We start from the raw sequence: 20626 nt of genomic DNA, 5'->3' as shown, positions 1-20626 counted from the left end.
CAAAATATTAAAAAGGAATAACAAAAAATGAAATGTTTACAAAATTACATTATTACATTACATTACATTACATTTTTAAAAAATGTTTAGTTACTTAATTTAAGAGAGAGAGAGAGCGAGAGAGCGTGAGTGAGGAGAAGGGCAAAGGGAGAGAGAGACAATCTTAAGCAGGCTCAATGCTCAGCACTGAGTGTGAATGGGGCTGGATCTCACCACTGTAAGATCATGACCTGAACCAAAATCAAGAGTCAGATTCTTTAAGCCACTGAGCCACCCAGGTGCCCCTAAAGATTGTTTTTTAAATGTTTTATTGTTTGTTTGTTCATTTTTTACTTAAAATAGGAAAAAAAATGTAAATCAACAAATGAAGTATCTTTTCTGATATTCCCGAGTTTGAAATTTATAATGTTAATGCAACTTTAATTATATTTGTACTTTTGTAAATATATATATATATATACCATTATATTTACTATATATTTACCATTATATATATATATATATATATATACACGATATATCTATATCTACCTATCTGTATACATATCTATCTATCATCTATATCACTCTCTTGCTAAATTCAGACTTACATTTGCAATATGAACACAGTTAGTACCATTCTGACATGGTATTGAGGGACACTCACGGACATCAGTTTCATGGTTTTGATTGAAAAATCCTTCTGGGTATTCACAAATGTAAGCAGAGCTTTTGTTTTGGCAAATTTCTCCTTTCCAACAAGACTGAGAAATATAACATTTCATTGACTTCTCACAGTATGGACCTTAAAAGATCACACAGACACACAAAGAAAATATAAGCATAAAATGTAGCAAAACTCATTATAAAGAATGTCCTCAGAGTTCATTATAAAAAAAAAAAGATGTATCATGGCATAATTTATGTGTCATAAAACATACCCATTGCAGATAATTTACACATTGCAAAATAACTTTTGCAAATGTGTAGAGATATTTGACCATCAGCACAATCTAGTTTTAGCATATTTTGATTACCCAAATAAGAGTTATTTTATTATTACTCTTTGTTCCCAACTCCAGCCACAGACAACCATTAATCTTTCTGTCTCTATAGATTTGCTTTTCAGTGCATTTCAAATAAATGAAATGGTAAAATATGTTGTCTCTTATGATTGACCTCTTTTGCTGGGGATAAAGTTTTTGAGGATTTGTAATGTTATATCATGTACCAATATTTTGTTATTTTTTATAGATAAAAAGTAATTGACAATATATACCTTTTGTTTATTCATTCATCAGTTGGTAAACATTTGGGTTGTTTCCACTTTTTAACATTTATTGAGATATAACAGACATATAAAATTATATTAGTTTTAAGTTTACAACATAATGATTCAATATATGTAAATATTGCGAGATGATCACCACTTAAGTCTAATTAACATTCATCATTACCCATAGAGTTACAAAATTTTCTTGTAATGAGAACTTTTAACATCTACTCCCTTAGCAACTAACTTTTATGAATAATGAATTGAGGCACAAGTATTTGGGTGGATATGTATTTTTCACATCTCCTAAACAAATTTCTTCCTGAGGTATATGGTAAATATATGTGTAACTTTTTTGTGTGTGAAAGTTTGTAAGGACTACTATTAATCCTTTCCATATTTGCTAGGTCTATATAGGTTTTCTATTTCTTCTTGATACAATTTTAGTAATCTGTCTCTCTAGAATTTGTCTGTTTATGTTAAGTAGTCTAATTCGTTGGTATTATGGTGTTCATAGTGTTTCTTTATATTTTTAACTTCGAATGTCATTAATAATGTCCTCAATTCAAACACTTGGTTTTGTTGATTTGTGCTTTCTCTTATTTTTTTCTTATTCACTCCAACTGAAGATATATTCATTTTGTGTTTCACAAATATCAGTGTTTAGTTTCACTGATTTTTCTCTCATGTTTTAGTGATTTTTGCTCTAATCTTACTGTTCCCTTTCTTTTGTGTGCTTCTGGTTCAGTTTGTCTTCTTGCTCTGTTTTTTTTTTTTTAAGGTAGAAACTGAGAATATTGATTTGAGACAGTTTTCTTTTTTAATGTAGAAATTTAGAACTATAAATTTCCTATCAGCATTGTTTTAGCTATATTTAATAAATTTTAATACAGTGTGTGTGCATGTGTAATTTCTTCTTTGACTAGGTTACTTTAGAAATTTGTTCAATATCCAAATATTTGCAAATTTCCCAACAGTTTCTGTTGCTGATTTCTAAGTTAATTCTGTTAAGATTGGTAAGCATATATTGCCTGAATCTTATTTTTCCCCACTTAGTTATTTTAATGAGTACAAATCAGAGGGTTTTAAAAAATTTATTTCTAATGTTGTGCAACCATCACCACTATATAATTCCAGAATATTTCCATCACCCCCCAAAAAACCCTATGACTATTAATAACCTTCAGTTGCCTTTTCCTCAATGTCTTTGCACCCACTAATCTAATTTTTGTTTCTATGGATTTTAAATTCTGAATTTAAATCTATGAATTTAAAATTCATAAAATTATGCATGTTAATTCTTTCAAATTTATTGAAACTTATTTTATGGGTATCTTCATTTGTTTATATATTGTCTACCAGCACCAGAGGTGAGCAAGTGCGCGTTTGGTACTTGATGCAATGACAGAATGAGTGCCTCCTTGAAGTTTGTGCCCTGGGCAAGTCACTTGCCTCCCTCTTGTCCCCACACTGATAAAATCATGTGAATAGAATTAATAAAGTGATGCTATTAAGGGCCAAGCCTCGGAGTTCTGCTGTAGTTTTTGTAAGACCTGGATCACTAGGTGTTTTACTGCAGAGTTGAGAAGGTTTTGTGAGATTGTATTCAATAGGTTTTCATTAGGCACATCATTGTGGCAATAAAAAGTAACTACAGTAGTGGCCTGACAATTCTTGCCTTATTTGTTAATTCCTAGATTTCAATAACATAACTTACTCTTTCATTCTTGTTTGCTTGAACAGGGCTTTGGGCAATCCACACATGTTAGAGATGAATGGGACAATATCTGACTTTCTGCTAAAAAAGGCAAATTGACCTCCAGAAATTATCTACAGAACGTTTTAAAAGTATTTGTATTCCAAGTTCATAAACTTTGTTAACCAATTCTCTGTATATGTCAAAGCTAACAAGTATGTAACATTTTCATTAGAAATACAGTCTTTACATCAAACCCATTCATTGTTTTGTGAACAGGAACATCAAGAAGTATTTAGTATGAAAAATTAGCAACAGTATACAAGACAAAAAAACCCACTTAGATGATATGCTGTTAATTCATTTGAGGTTTGGATTGTGTGTTAAATTTTAAAAACAACAACATAAAGGCAGTATAAAATGTTGAATGACCACACCACTGACATTATTATATTAAAATAAAGCAACCTCGGGGTGCCTGGGTGGTTCATTCGGTTAAGCATCCGACTTCAGCTCAGGTCATGATCTCATGGTCCGTGAGTTCAAGCCTCATCAGGCTCTGGGCTGAGGCTCAAAGCCTGTGCTCAGAGCCTGGAGCCTGCTTCAGATTCTGTGTCTCCCTCCGTCTCTGACCCTACCCCGTTTACGCTCTGTCTCTCTCTGTCTCAAAAATAAACATTATAAATAAATAAATAAATAAATAAATAAATAAATAAAATAAAGCAACCTCTAATTTCAGGAAATCAGTACATGAATAATTATTTTGATCAAAAAAAGAAATGAATGTGTATTTCTCGATGTTTTTATATATTAACATCATATTATTCTACTCCATAATTAAAAATAGGGAATAATATTTAATTATATTTAAGACATAGATGTTAGCATCATGGTAGGATATTTTATGAATGATACTACATTATATGATTGTAATTCTTGGTATTTCCATTGCACATATATGTGTATTTTTTTTTTATAAATTCCTTAAAACAAATTTTGGATTTATAAAGGGCCATAATTATCCAGTGTAGATTTTAATTTTGTTTTAAGTTAAACTAATTTTTCTAGGGGTTAAGCAACTTTGCACACATCACATAATTAGTTAATTAATGACAAATTAATAATAAAATTTTGTGCATTCCACCTAATCCTATTATAATTCTTTGCTCTTTCACCACACTAGATTAGTTCAAAAAAAAAAGTAGAAGATTCAAATACCAATTGATTTTTACCATTAATCTAATAGTGAAACTCTAGTACAACATTAAGTAGTCCAACATTATATGTGGAATACAAAAAAGACACAAAAATAATTATTTACTTGGCTTCTTCTACAAACAAAATTATTTAATCTAAATATGAATCTTTTGTCATTTATGCAGTTTTCCAATCTTTTACATATGTTTTCATCCTTTTAACAGGGAATTTCTAGTTAAAAAATAATTCTGGTGAATTCCAGTTTATTTATTTATACTTTTTTTATGGATTGTGATTTTAGCACCATGTCTAAGAGCTCCCCTTCAGTCATTATATTCCAAATGTGTTCTTCTATAAAATTGTTATCAAAACTCTAGAGTTTAGTTTTGTAATAATGTCATAGCATATGACATAGCATATAGAAAGTAATTTGTTAAGAATATAAGAAATATATTGCATGGGTAATTAAAAAAACATTTATAAAGAATAATAAATTATATGTGATTGTAGTTCCTCTATCATTGTTATTGTTCTATTAATGGATATGTGGTTTCTTCCAAGTTATTAAAATTGCAGACCAAACTGTGATTTCCTAAACATTAATTGAATTGTATTTATGAAGCTTGACATGTAGTATTATTCAAGAAAGAATGGCAAGATTAAGAGAAATTTACTCTTTACTGTGACCTGATATACTGGGCTTAATGGAAGTTTTGTGCAAAGTAGATTATGAGTAAGGGAGATGATTTCTCAGAAAAGAATGGATGTTGGAATTGTCATTCATCACAGAAGATTAGCACTGCTAAAGAGAATTGAAGATTCATAAAGATGAAAAGAGGTTCTTCTCTTGGCCTCAGAAACTTAAGGCCTAGGACTCTAATAAAGGAGATATATTAGGGCACTCTCGTTGAGGAGGAATATAAGTGGTCCACTAACACTAGGTCCTAACCTCAGGGTCAACTGGGTCTTTGTATGAGCTAGTCTAAATGTTCTCCATGATGTGAATTCAGAGGTCAACTTATCTAATGTCTAAGTAAAAATTTCCTGACTTAACTCCTTTTTATTATCCTCTTAATAATGCCATATTGTGCAGTGATAGTGTGGATTTAGCATTGTTATAGGAAATTAAAAAGAGATTTTTGTACAAACTTGATACAAAGTAGCATGGGTTAGTGGCAAAGAATCATAGTGGCCTGAAATGATCCACCAAATAGTAAAGAAGGAGCCAGCAACCAGGTAAGCTGATATCTCACGGTGACAACCATATTGGTTTTTGGAACACTGTGGCAGAGACAGTAAAGCTTCCAGTTATGCAAAAGACTACCTGAACTTCATAGACACCCATATATGTTCTAGCCAATGTTTCCTTTTTAAAAATTCTGGGTGTCTAGACCAAGTCAAAGTCTTTGAGTACTAATATATATTCTTCCGTCTCTCACTTTTCTTGCACTCACCACATGAAAGTCACATGTTCTAATGGTATATCTGGATTTCTGAGTTGCTACTTGGAAATGGTCTGCCCTGCAGAGGCACCAGACATTCAATGGCCTTCATGTGAATAAGAAAAACATTGATAAGGTGTATTAGCTAATTCAATATAACTCAGCCTAATATGACTATTACAAAACATTTTACCAAATTGGGTTCTGCCACAACAAGAACTTAAAATTTATGGTATAAATTTTGATTTATGAGTGGAGAGCAGTGAAGAAATGTGAAAGGCTGAAAATATAACAATCCCCATTATAAGATATCACCTAATATAGCTTAAAAGGAACTTGAATGCATACTTATTCAACAGCTATAACAGAGGTGGTTGGAAAATACCAAAATTAGGGGTACTTGGTGACTCAGTCAGTTAAGCATCTGACTTCGGCTCAGGTCATGATTTCATGGTTTGTGGGTTCGAGCCCTGCGTCGGGCTCTGTGCTGAGAGTTCAGAGCCTGGAGCCTGCATCGGATTCTGTGTCTCCCTCTCTCTCTGCCCACTCCTGTTTGTGCTCTGTCTCTCCCTCTCTCTCAAAAATAAACAAAAAAAATTTTTTAAGAAAATAACAAAATTAGTAGAATGTTTCAGTTGCTACTTACTGGTTTTGGCAAAAAATACATAAAATAGATGTACTAGGGAATATTTGCAAACACAAATGTGAGAATGTATGTATGGGAAATATTAGGGACCAATATGAAGAATGAAAATGAAGTATGGTTATTTATGGGTATGGATTTGGTGTGGCTTAGAATATGGGTTGTTTCTATTTCTTCATTTTATTAAAGTGTTTATGTAAGTCACTATGTGAAAATAAACCACATTATATCAAAATACAGGGCACAAAAAAAACTTTGTTCAATGTAAAAAGAATTATCGAAGGGTAAATGCATAGGTAGGTGACATACCTTTCCATTTTAGACTTATTAAAATGCTAAGGCACATGTTCACTGCCAGCTGAATTTGCATACAAAGCTACATTTTGTTTTGTTATGTTTTATATGAGCAGCTACATAAAGCACAAGTAAATCATGCAAAAACTTTAGGGAAGCATAATATAATATATCTAAAAAAACATAGCCTATTTGGTAGGAACAATTCAGGAACCTGAATTTAAAAATAAGCACTTAAATAGCTCAAAAAATGTTATCATAGAGAAAGGAAATAATTTAAAGTTAACATCAATAGTTCAGATTCTTCAGAGTTCTTTTTTTAATTTTTTTAATGTTTATTTATTTTTGAGAGACAGAAAAAGATGGAGTGTGAGCAGGGGAGGGGCAGAGACAGAGAGAGAAAGACACAGAATTTTAAGAGGTTCCAGGCCCTGAGCTGTCAGCACAGAGCCCAATGCAGGGCTGGAAATCACAAGCCATGAGATCATGACCTGAGCTGAAGTCAGACACTTAACCGACTGAGCCACCCAGGCGCCCCAGATTCTTCAAAGTTCTTAAAAAATAAAATAGGTTTGTTAGTTTCATTTCAATAAAGTTTAAAATATAAAAATTACAATTCATTTCTAATGAAAAATAAACATACATGAAAATGCAAGCTGCAGACAACAAAGTGGCATTTTTTACCCAATTAACCTGAAATACTTTCTCTTTTCAAAGTGTGGGGCAGAAACAACAAATGCTTTCATTGTGACTGATATGCATTTGGCATCTAATGTATCAAAGTGTTTTTTAGCTCATCATATATATTTCTTTTTAATTTACCATTCTTTAAAATTAAAAAAATGTTCACATATTTTGTATTTATTCTGCATTAAAGAATATTAAATATCTGCTACGAAAGGTTATTTTTCTCTTTTGAACACGCATCTTGCAAAAGAATATTGGAGTAACAGTGAGGGAGAGAGATAAAAATTTCCTGATCATATCAACTGACATATTCCTATCAGTCAATTGATGTATATATCTATGTATTGTACGCATGTATGATGTTATCTTTCTATCCTTCCCATTTAGGTACTCAAAAATACAATCATTTATTGTAAGTGTTAAGAAAATTAGTGTACATGGGTGCCTGGGTGGCTCAGTTGGCTAAGCATCCAACTTTGGCTCAGGTCATGATCTCATGGTTTGTGGATTCGAGCACCACATCGGCTCTGCACTGACAGCCTGCTTCGGATTCCATGTCTCCCTCTCTCTCTGCCCCTCCCCCACTCGTGCTCTGTCTCTCTCTCTCTCTCTCTTTTTCAAAAATAAACAAACATTAAAAAAAAGAAATAAAGAAAATTAGTGCACAGAAAGCAGTAGTTCCTTTGTTTGGAACTAAAATTAGAATTTTTCTGGCAGAGAATAAATTTATCTGTATATTATCAATTTTAAAATGGCGATGAGCCTGTAATGAGTTGAAAGTGTTTGGTCACAACTATTCAAGAAGTGCTTGAGAAAGAGCATTACCATGTTGGAGTATTTATGTAAAGGAAAAGCAGGGAAATAGAGAGATTGGGTTATATTTGGATCACTAGGTCACTTATCCCAAATCTTTACAACATTTGAATATATCTCATGATTATGTGTGATATTGTTGGATCTCTTAAAACCAACTATGGTGGGATACATACTATCAAAATTAAGTAATTTCCTTTACTTATATTGATTATACAGGTGGACTCCAAAGTCCTCACTTGAGGCTTAAACAACATGCAGTCACAACTAAAAATATATCATTGTAGGGTGCCTGAATGGCTCAGTCAGTTAATTGTCCAACTCTTGGTTTCAGCTCAGGTCATGATCTCAGTTTTGTGGGTTCGAGCCCTACATCATGCTCTGTACTGACATCTTGAAGCCTGCTTGGGATTCTCTCCCTCCCTCCCTGCCCCTCCTCCACTCTCACTGTCTCTGTCTCTCTCAAAATAAACAAATAAACCTAAAGAAAAATGTACCATTTTAACTACTGGTGATTTTGTTTACTTCTTCTCTTGAACCTAACATCTTCTCGGACGTTTTGTTTGTATGTTTGTCTTGCTGATATACATCCTCAATAATCTTTTCATGTTATTTGGGTAGGTCACAATGTTTCTGATTTTTAGCATGCCTAGGATGTTATTTGCTTGGCCTTCATGCTTGAACACAGTTCATCTGTGTATAAAATTAAATGATGACCATAATTTGGGTTTAGAGCTCAGTAGATAAGAAAGATGTAGCTTATTTTTTTTAACTCTGCCATTTTGTGCAGCTCATAAAGAAGTTTGATGCTAATCTGATTATTTTTGTAAATTCCCTGTTGTTTTGTTATTTTTTAGGGTTGGGTTATTGGTTGAGCCCTTCTTGAATTTCTTAGGAATTTTAACATTTTCACCAACATGTGTTTTAGAGTGTCTTTATTTTTCCTACTTAATACTGTCTTGACCATTTCAATCTACTCCAGTCTTTCTTCAGATTCCTTCTTTTTTTTATTTTACTCTTTTATTTACTATTTTTATATTTTATTAATTCCTCCCCTCTTTGATTTTGTTGCTTCCTTCTGGAATTTCTATCACATAAAGCCTGGCATATCTATAGCCATCTTCTATGATGCACATTTCCTCTTGGTTTTTTTTCCATGTTTTATTGTTTGCTTTCTGCTTTGGAAGAAGCCCTCAACTATATCTTTAAACACAAACACTAATTATTATACATGCTCTTTTTTAGGCCTGCGATTTTTAAATTAGTGATCATGGATTTAGTTTTTAAGAAACCTGAAATTATTAATAATTGTCAAAGTATCCTTTTGGATGCTCCCAAAAATACTTATTTTTTCCCTTAATTAGTACAGCTTTGTCAATAATTTATCACCTCCATTCAAATATAAGCTTCAGTCAGGTAGGTAATTTTGTCTACTAACTGACTTTACAAGCAAATAAAATAGTCCTTATCTTTGTTGAATTTACAATTTCTCCTCTAAATGTTAGTGAATGTAGACTGTTGTATAGGATTTCAGTGTTCTGATCGTAAGGGAGGTTTACGATGGGCAGCTAGGTGGAAATAGTGACACCTGATCTTCCCAGGATGAGATTTCCTCACGTCTTTTAGCAGCCTTAAGTTCCATAAATCTCTGATTATCATTACCATTATCTGTGCTTACTTTAGGATTTTCCTTTGTTAGAATGCTCACTTCTGAGAGCTATTCCTTTTTTTTAACTTTCTTTCTTCTCATCTAAGTCCACTTTACAGAAGATTAGCCCATCTCTGTATTTTCTTTGATTTTCTATCTAGCTTCCTCGTCTGCACTAAGATCTTTTCTAAAGTAGTTATCCCAATTCTTCCTACTGGAGTTTTTAAATTAATGTTCCTGAAGATTGCCTAGTGACCCATTCTTACAAGTTTGACTCTAAGCTTGGAATCTCTCCAAGATTTCAAAATAGGAAGAACTGCTCTTTCGACTGCCAAAGTATTTTATAGTGAAATGTTTCAAGCCATGTTTTTTTCTGTCTTGGTTTTTTAACCTATATAATACAATTGCCTTACAATTTTCCCAGAATTCCTGAAAATAAGTTTGATAATGGTCCCCAATGTATTCCCCAGCAATGCCATGGTTGTTCATTTTAATGGAATGTGTAATGGAAAGGGATATAAACATACATACTTAGACTCCCAAATTAATCAAGCTTTCAGACTTTTCTCACTTAAAAAAATATTATTTCCCACAGATATGAAGTAAAACACTACTCTGATCCAGTAATTTAGATTAATGTTATGTTTACCAATATTTACTTTGTTTCAAGTAATATAGTAACACAGAAACAGATTTTGATTGCATGAAGTCATGAGTTTACACAGAAATAGAGTAGATGTAAAAGATAAGTGAATAAATACATAATATGTTTAATGGTGGTAAATGGTGATATTGGTGATAAATGGAGAAAAAAGTTGCAGTGTATTTCCAACAAGGAGTTCTGGAGGGTAAGGCTACTTTGTACAGGGTGGTCAAGGAAAACCTCAATAATAAGGGGAATAACTGAGACCTATGGAGAGAAAGAAATGAGTCTTACAGCTTTCTTGCAAAAGAATAATTTCAACACCCAACTCCCCTCACCTTGATGTATTTTTCATTTTTTTAAAGTACATAATACCTTCTAAAATAATATATATTACAAGGATTAGTTATATTTATGATTTATTGTCTACATTCAAACTAAGGTCCACACAGGTAGCTAATTTTGTCTGTTTTGTTAAATGACCTTTCATAAGCAAATAGAACACAGTTGCCCCACAAGACTTCCCATATATATTTGTTGAATGAATGCATGAATGAATAAATGAACAAAGAACACTTAGGCAGAGACAACAGCAAGTGTGAAGACTCTGAGTTGAGAGTATGCTACGCTGTTCAAAAGCAGAAACAAAGCTAAAGGACTGATCAACAAGGGGATACAAAAGGAGGTAAGTTACGAAAAAGAAGGTCAGAAGGAGGGTGAAATGAGCTATTTCAGAAACTTAGGCTTTTGTCCCTTTTATGTTAAATTTTATGGAAAGACAATGGAGCATTTTGGGCTGATGTTTGGCATACTCTCACATTTTTAAAAGATTGCTTGAAAGTAGATTGTTGATGGCCAAGAAGAAAAATGGAGAGAAGAGACCAGGTTTTAGACTACTGCAATATTCCAGACATAGAATTATGGGACATGGATTAAGATGCTAATGAAGAAGAAGGTGAGGAGGATCAGATTCTAAATATATGCTGGAGATAAAGACTGTTAGATTTGCTGATGGATTTAAAAGAGAAAGAAAAGATAAGGATAACTCAATGTTTTTTTGTTGTTTCTTTTTGTTTTTTTTGTTTTGTTTTTTGTTTGTTTGTTTTTGATGTGAGCAACCAGAAAATGAGGTAGTCAGTTGGTTGGCTGGCTGACTGATTTTTTTCTGAGAGGAGAAAACAGGACTTAGGAGAAGAAATTGGAATTCAGTTTTAAACATGTTGATTTTGAGATAGCTATTACACTTACAAATGAAGATGTCTTTATAGGCAGTGATCACAAAGTCCATAGTGATATGGACTTTGGGAATGAAGTCTAAACTGAAGATTTAAGTTGAGATTCTCTATCATATAAATAATATTCAAATCCTAGGGACTGGATGCGATCACTGGGGGAATAAATGTGGATACAAAAGAGAGCTTTGAAGTTTAATTCTTTGGTGCATGTCAATATACAGTAGAAATTATAGATATAGAAGAGCATTCTGAAAAGGGATTTAGAAGGAACAACCAAAGAGTAAGGAAGCAGCTGATAAACAAGAGAGTATGTAGTATGTAAGAGGTTGAGTGAAAAAAAATTTCAGAAAAAGAAAGTATGTCAAATGCTGCTAAGGCTAAGGTAAGATGAAGGATTAGATTGAATTAGTTAACAATTAGGTTTAGCAAAGGGGATTTAAACTGCCATTGATAGAGATGTTTTTGTGGAGTGGTGGGGATAAACATTTACTTACATGGGTTCAAGAGAGAATAAGGATGTATATAACTCCTGGGTGTTGAAAGTGGAGTAGTCTTACATTAAAATAAATAAATAATAAATAAATAAATAATGAATGAATGAATGAATGAATGAATGAATGAATATATAAATAAATAAATAAAAATAAGGGCATCTGGTTGGTTCAGTCGGTTAATCTTCTAACTTCGGCTCAGGTCATGATTTCATGGTTGGTGTGTTTGGGCCCCACATCAGGTTCTGCGCTGATAGCTCAGAGCCTGGAGAGTGCTTTGGATTCTGTGTCTCCCTCTCTCTGCCCTTTCCCCACTTGCTCTCTCTCTCTCTCTCTCTCTCTCAAATAAAATAAACATTAAAAAAAATCAAAGTGGAGTAGTCTCTGACCCAGTAGTATCCAGAATTTCACCTGAAATCTCATTAGAAATGCAGAATATCAGACTCCATTCCAGAGCTATCGAAAGAATATCTGATTTTACCAAAATCACCAAATGATTAATATCTAAACCAAAATTTATGAAATACTTGTCTAAATATCTCTTAAGTTTTATTTTATGAAGAACAGTAACATGAAGTAGAAACTAAGGAGCTCTTTGGAGTTTGTGGAGCATGTTTGTGTAAAGATGGGTTGAACTGTTTAGGGAAGGATGTTTGAGAATCGAGACAAGAAAGAGGGTGGTTTCTGGACTAATGTATTTGAGTAGGGTAGACAGAAATATGGGATTCTGTCAACAGGAAGAGGGATTAGCTGTGGTGGAAGGCACCAATATATAAGAAGAGAGACTGAGTTAGATAGGTAAAGAATTAAGTTGATAGGAGGTGTGCATGCAGAGCCTCAAGGTCTTTTTCTGATTGATTTTAATATTCGTTGAAATGTGAAAGGATGATATCAATGGAGTATAATGGAAGGGGTGGAGGTTTGAGGAGAAAAGATCAGTATGAAATGGTTGTCATGAATATTGACAAAATGCAATATTAAAATCCAAGTATCAATGATTATTGTTTTTATATCCAAAAATAAATAAAAGTAACACAACCATTTACACATGGGCCAAATACTTTAAACTAAAATTCTTAAGCAGAAAATCTCTTAAATTAGCTAAGTAACTTTTATTTTAATGGAAATCATAATGGGTTTCTATACAACAAACTAACTCTGCTATCCTAAAAGGGTGCATGTGTCCATAAAAAACAAAACAAAACAAAACAAAACAAAAAAAAGCAAAAAAAAAAAACCAACACAAAAACAATGAATGGAAGATCATCAATGTTTTATTATGACTTCAGTAAGTTCTTTGGGTCAATCCTTTAATGAAGTGTCAAAAATTTCCAAAGCAATTCTGTGTAAAATAATGTAGTAAGCTAGTTGGATATTTTATTCATGTGAATTCATTTCAGTGTACTTTCATGTAAAAATGAAGCTATTGTACTTGAAGGATAGGCCACACAAAGGCATCACCCAATGGAAGAGTAATTTGCTTTTCATTCTTATGGGAAGAGAAAGAAATGGTTGCTAGAAACACTTTTCAAGGACTAGAAAAGTGAAATAAGCAGCACATGCAAGCAAATGAGAACAAATAGCTATCTTGTTGACCCATGTTTGATTATAGTTTTAAGACTTTGTTAAGATGAATAATTGATTCAAAATAAGAAAGAATATTTAATGCAAATACTTAACATTCATCTATGCTAAAACTAATTGTATGAAAGTTTTATATTTGGGTATTTCTGATAGATAAAAAATACTTTTAGGTTATTCATTTTATGCACACCTCAACAAACATCATTTGAGTACTCTTACTCTCATGTTATTAATTCAGTTTCAATTATGCATGGTAAGATATTTTAACAGTTAAAAATACCAACTTTGTTAACTTCCTAATGTGTGGCTCTCACTGCTCTGCTCTTCCAGTCATATCAGCAGGGTTGAGCCTACAAACTATTACAAAGATCTGAATACCTAAAATTTTCCTTTACAGCAAAGATCTGCAGTGATTTTTTTCTATAAAGAGCTAGATAGTAATTATTTTACAACTTGTGGGCCATAGGGTCTCTTGAACTCTAGTATTGTATCATAAAAGCAGCTGTAGACTATATGTAGATGCAGGAGAGGGACTATTTTTTGCTTTTACGTTTGCATAAAAATAGTTTTTAAAGCACTTTATTAGTATTAACCTAGCAATTTTGTGAAATAGACATTGTCATTAACCCATTTTTATAGAATGGATGTTTGTGTCTCCCCCAAATTTATATGTTGAAACCCTACACCTCATGTGATTGTATTAGGAGGTAGGGCCTTTCAGACGTAATTTAAATATAGGATTAAATAACATTAGAAGGGTAGAACCCTTATGAATGGGATTAATATCCTTAAAAAAGTCACAAGGAAGCTTTTTTCACTCTCTGCTCTCAACTATGTGGGGATAAGACGTCAGCAGTCTGTATCCTGGAAGAGGGCCTTAACTGGAATTTAACTACAGTGATACCCTGATCTTGGACTTCCAGTCTGCAGAACTGTTATAAATGAATTTTTATTGTGTGTAAGCCACCCAACCAGTGATATTTTTGTGATAGCACCCTGACTTGACTAAAATGGTCATTGTGGGTAAGATATTTAGGCACATGAAAGCTATAGCTCAATGCACATACATCATTCTTACATCATTAATAAGAAACTTTGAGGAATGTCTGCAAGAAACACAAAATGCAAAACTGCATTTAGAGTAGTACCCAAAGTCTTGTGAATCATGCTTAGGACAAAAAAAAATAAAAGGCACATAGAAACAAACAGATCTGGCCCCTACAATAAATCCATTCACATCCTTAAACTTGAAGCAGCAGTAGGCTGAAATCAAGAAGGCTCTTAGATCACTGAGCTGGAGTATGAGAAAGTGTGGTGAAATCCATATTTAATTTTAGTCATGCATTGACAAAAAGATCATAAGTCACATATCGCAATGTGCAATTTTAGCTCAGGATACATGAGACTATGTACTATTCATCTTCCAAAGTTTTCATCTAATAAATAAAAATTTTTCCAGTAGAGAAAACTGCATTTGCAATTAGAGAACTACTTCTGAGCAACAGCAACAATTGATATTAACAAAAAAAATGGAAAGATCTACTATTAATACTAAAATTATCTGTCTCAAGGTTACAATTACTGTATCTCCAATTAAGTAGGTGAGTAAAGCCTCTATAAATCTAATTTCATTTTCATGTTTAATCAAAGCCTTAAAGATTAGAACAGGGATCTACCCAATCTCTGGACGAAAGTACTTCAATATCCAACACCAGATAAACAGACATTTCTCAGTGAAAGTGAAAAAAAAATCATATGACACATATGAAAAGAGTTGGTACCTCAAAAGAGGAGTTAAAAAACACAGAACCCACCCTTCTCTGGAGCAGAGATGCTGCTAGAAGGAACATAGCATAGAGATGTACAATTCATGGACTGATAAAACATAAGATGTGTTTTGTAAAGAGAAAAAAAGTCAATCTTTTGATAATTCTAACCAAGGGGATTAAAATATAATAAAATAGTTAATTATTCTATGCTAATAAATACTGAAAACTAAAAAACATATACTAAAGTTAACAGAGATAAATACAAAATGATTAATATATCAATATTTCCATTTAGAAAGTGAAAACCAAGTAAGAGAATGGGACAAAATATGTTTAACACCCATAACCAGCAAATAGGGCCTATTATGAGTTCCTAACAACTCAAGAAAAATTATATCAATATATATAATGTATATGTATATGCCTATGTTATAAGTGTGTATATTTTACACAAACACCTGCCATATGTATATTGCAAGAGACTTAAATAGACCTTTCACAAAGGAAGATAATAAATGTCCATTAAAATTCAAAGTTTTCAATATTATTAGTATGTGTATATATATATACACATATGTGTATATATAATATGTATATTATATATATACATATATATATGTATATATATAAATTAAACCAAAATGAAATGCTGTTACATACTTGCCAGAGTGAATGTGAAAAAAAGTAGGTGAACACAGAGTGATGTGTGATGATGATATATATATTATATATATAATATATATATAATATATATATATATATTATATATATAATATATATCCTTACAAAGAACAAACAAGAGACAAGTGCAGGAAAGCTTATAGTAGCATCATTCATATTTGCCTCAAATTGAAAACTGACTAATGATGTCCATCATTAGAAGAGAAATATAATTTTGATATATTCATACAATCAAACAGTACACAGCTATGTGTTTAGCTAAGGTTAAACTCTCCCAGATATCTGTACATTGATTTTATATCCTCCACTTTGCTGAATTCATGTATAAGTCCTAGCAATTTTTTGGTGGTGTCTTTTAGGACTTCTTTCTATATCATACACAAAAATAAATTCATAATGGATGAAAGACTTAAATGTGAGACAGGAAAGCATCAAATCCTAGAGGAGAACACAGGCAGTAACCTTTATGACACTGCAGTAGCAACTTCTTACTAGACATGTCTCCAGAGCAAGGGAAACAAAAGAAAAAATGAACTATTTGGAGCTCATCAAGATAAAAAGCTTCTGGACAGAAAAAAAAATCAACAAAACTAAAAGACAGCCTATGGAATGGAAGAATATATTTTCAAATCACATATCTGATAAAAGGTTAGTATCCAAACTCTATAAAGAACTTATCAGACTCAAGACCCAAAAAACAAATAATCCGTTTAAGAAATGGACAGAAGGCATAAACACACCTTTTTCCAAAGAAGGCATCCAGATGGTCAACAGACACATGGAAGATGCTCAACATCGATCATCATCAGGGAAATACAAATCAAAACCACAATGAAACACCACCTCACACCTGTCAGAATGGCTAAAATTAACAACACAGGAAGCAATGGATATTGGGGAAGATGAAGAGAAAGGGGAAAACTCTTACACTGTTGGTGGGAAGGCAAACTGGTGCAGTCACTGTGGAGAACATTATTGAGCTTTCTCACAAAGTTAAAAATAGAACTACCCTATGACCGAGCAATTACACTACTAGACATTTACCCAAATAATACAAAAATACATATTGAAGGGACACATGCACCCTGATGTTTATAGCATTATCAACAATAGTCAAATTATGGAAAGAGCACAAATGTCCATTGACTGATAAATGGATAAAGACGAAGTAGTGTATATATACACAATGGAATATCACTCAGCCATCAAAGAGAATAACATCTTGGCATTTGCAATGATGTGAATGGGACCAGTGTATTATGCTAAATGAAATAAGTCAGTTAGAGAAAGGAAATACAATATGATTTCACTCATATGTGAAATTTAAGAAACAAAGGAGATGAACATAGGGGAAGAGAAAGAAAATGAGAGGGAAGCCAACCATGAGACTCTTCACTATAGAAAACAACTGAAGGTCTGAAGGTTGCTGGAAGGGAGGTGGGTGAGGGAATGTGCTAAGCGGGTGATAGGTATTAAGGAGAGCACTTCTTGTGATGAGCACTGGATGTTATATGTAAGTGATGAACCATTAAATTCTACTCCTGAAACTAATATTATATTATATGTTAATAACTAGAATTTGAAAAAATTTAAAAAAATTCTCACAAATATAACATGAATAAAAAAGTCTAAACATAATAGAGAACATACTATAAAATTTCATTCATATGAAAATCAAATGAAGGAATACAAAACTAAAATGTAAAAATTCAGGACAATCTTTACTTAGGGAGTTGGGGGTAGGAGATAGTTATTTGGAAGGCATAAAAGGAGAGCTCCTAGGATACTAACAATATTTTATTTCTTTATATAGTAGGTATATGGAATTTTACTTTGAGAGAAACTTGTATTCAAAAAATTAAATGCAGTTTTAAAATACAGTTAAAGAAGTTAAAATGTAATAGTTACATTTAAAAACAGTTAAAGCCATGAACAAAATCAAAGGGAAAATAACTGGTTAAAAAATAACTTGTACTATATAGACAGGAAGATGTTCTTCCTTGTTTCTAGGAGTTTTTTTGTGTCATCAGTAATCAAATGTTAGCCAAGCTCAGAATCACGTGAGGGATGGTTAAAACAGATAGTTGGACCTTGTTTCCAAAGCTTGAGATTCAGTAGGTCTGCTTTTGGTACCAAAAATTGTGGATTTTCATTTCCAACAAGTTCCCAGGTGATGCTGATGCTGTTGATGCAGGACCACATGTTATAAATCACTGACTTTTGCTATTCTCTTCACAATATACTTTCTTCCACTGACTCAGTTACATTCATCCCAGCCCCAGCCAAGCCACATAATAGGAAGCATCCTTATCCTCCAACCACAATCACTACATTTAGAATGACACTATTAATACTTTCCTTAGAAACTTTACCTATATATTTTCTCTCTTTGTCTAGGTTTCCAGTATCTTCGCTTTGTGGCATTGCTTAGGGTTTATTTTATCCCCTAGAATTTTTGTTTTATGTCTGTTGAATAAACAAATCCCATAGATTTCTAAATTTTCTACATAGTTTTAAGTTTGTTTATTTTTCCTTTAGGTTCATATGCTTCTTGTCTTTAGTTCCTATTTCAAAGCCAAATTTAAACCCAGATTTCTGAGGACCCCCTTCTATGTTCCTAATGTGTAACGACTTTAAAATGAAACTTGCATCCTGGTAGCTGTCAATGACTGCAAATGCTTTCCTGTATATGAAATTTTTACTTTTCTCTTTCCTGGTGGAGTGTATCATTCCTTTCACTAACTTGCGAGAAAATTAACAATCCATTGCCCTCCTTTCATTATGCCCTCTCAGCAATTTTATTTCTATTCTTCTTCTCTTCTTTCCTGGTCTAACCCTGCTATTAAGACTTTTCTGATGGTCTGTGAGTTATCTTGTTATTTTCTCCATCCTAGTTTTACTTTTCACAAAAAATACATTGATTGAAAATAAATATTTCTCCTATGTTCTTCACCCTCTGCTTTTAGAACCAATACTTATGTCCCTCTTCTTTCTGGGCCACCAAAACGTGTTTTCAATATACAAGATTAAGTAAGTTGCTGTTGGGGTGCCTGGGTGGCTCAGTTGGTTAAGTGCCAATTCTTGGTTTTGGCTCAGGTTATTATCTTATGGTTTGTGGGATGGAGCCCCACACTGGGCTCTGCACTGCATCGGACTGCTTGGTATTCTCTTTTTCCCCTCTCTGCCCCTCCCCTGCTTGCAGTCTCTCTCTCATTCTCTCTCTCTCTCTCTCAAAATTAAGTAAACTTAAAAAATAAAGAAATAAGTGCTGCCAACTTCTTGTGCTTGAAAAATATTGTTTTCTGTGTTTAATAAAAAGTCTCTGTTTTACATTTCATCAAATCCATCTCTTTTTCAAGACACAATTACATTTTTTAGAAGAGAAGTTTTGGGGACATATACCTTAAGTGTATGAATGCTTTGGAATTGTGTTTCATAAAAATATTCAAATACTATAGTATTCAGATGATGGGTTAAATATTAATTTGTGTGTACATAGCTAATAGATCTCTAACCTCTGTCTGAAGATGATAGAAATATTATATTTAAAATACTGTCACACCTTGAAGCTATTTATTAATAATGGACAGGAAAACTTTCTTTGCCTTTCCAACTTTAAAGGCACATAAACTCTCTTACTGTACATTTTCTGCTCAAATGAAATTCATCGCAAGAAGGGAAAGCATAAATAAAGTTAGAGGTTGTTGTTCTTCTTTGATGTCTCTATGTCTGAGAATATTATTTCAGATATTTATAACCAATAAAAATTGAATAACTAATGTGATTAAGGTGTAACTCAGTTGCAAGACTCTCCTTGACCAACTGCCATGGTCAGTTGCACAACCTTTAGTTATATAAATATATTTTAATTACAAAGGTAATGTTGAAGACTGTGTTACTTATTCTTTCAAAAGAGTAGGAAAACACTTATTTTGTATATGAAAAATGACTGCAAAAGTTACATTTTAAGAACCTTGGATTACAAGGTTTATATATGTTCTCTGAAATCAGTCAGGACAACATACATAGTAACTTTTAAATAAACTTCATAAATGAACCTAAGTAAAACAGATAAATTTTCAAAATATGGTTTCTGGTTCCAAATTGTATCCTCTATAGATCTTTGTTTTATCTTTGGGAAGCACATTAAAATGATATCAGTAATTCACTCATGATTAAGGGATGCCAAAAATCAATAGACTCATGAAAGCAAAGACACTAAGTAGGTAATTTAATTGTTTTTGTTTTTCTTTATTTTGGGGGGAGAATTTTCCTCCTTATAACAGATTAGCTTCACTATTAATCCAAATTCTTTAGAGGTACAAAAGATTTCTAAGGGTTTAAACCAAATTTTATTTGTTTTGATTTCTCCTCATGTGACTTTCCTTTTTCTGCAAGAATTTTGAACAATGAACAGAGGCTAAGAGACCTTTTACTTACCATACAATTCTGGATTTGATGTGCAAATGTTTATAGTTGATGGGTAGTTACCACGTTTTTAGTGCTTTTTCAGTCTTCACTAAAGCCTGTTCATGGATATGTTTGGTCATC

The 20626-nt window shown here is 32.6% G+C and overlaps 1 protein-coding gene across 1 annotated transcript in view; it reads right to left on the bottom strand.

Moving 5' to 3' along the window:
- Positions 1 to 20626, bottom strand: part of EYS (eyes shut homolog) — a 1591614-nt gene that overhangs the window by 1508016 nt on the left and 62972 nt on the right. The window contains exon 3 of the mRNA XM_053222617.1: positions 591 to 784. Coding sequence (XP_053078592.1) covers positions 591 to 784 — 194 coding nt within the window. The remainder of the gene's footprint in view (positions 1 to 590; positions 785 to 20626) is intronic.

The sequence above is a fragment of the Acinonyx jubatus genome, chromosome B2, assembly GCF_027475565.1.
Source record: "Acinonyx jubatus isolate Ajub_Pintada_27869175 chromosome B2, VMU_Ajub_asm_v1.0, whole genome shotgun sequence".
NCBI lineage: Eukaryota > Metazoa > Chordata > Mammalia > Carnivora > Felidae > Acinonyx > Acinonyx jubatus.
Note: the sequence above shows the minus strand (reverse complement) of the source record. Positions and strands in the feature narration are given on the sequence as shown.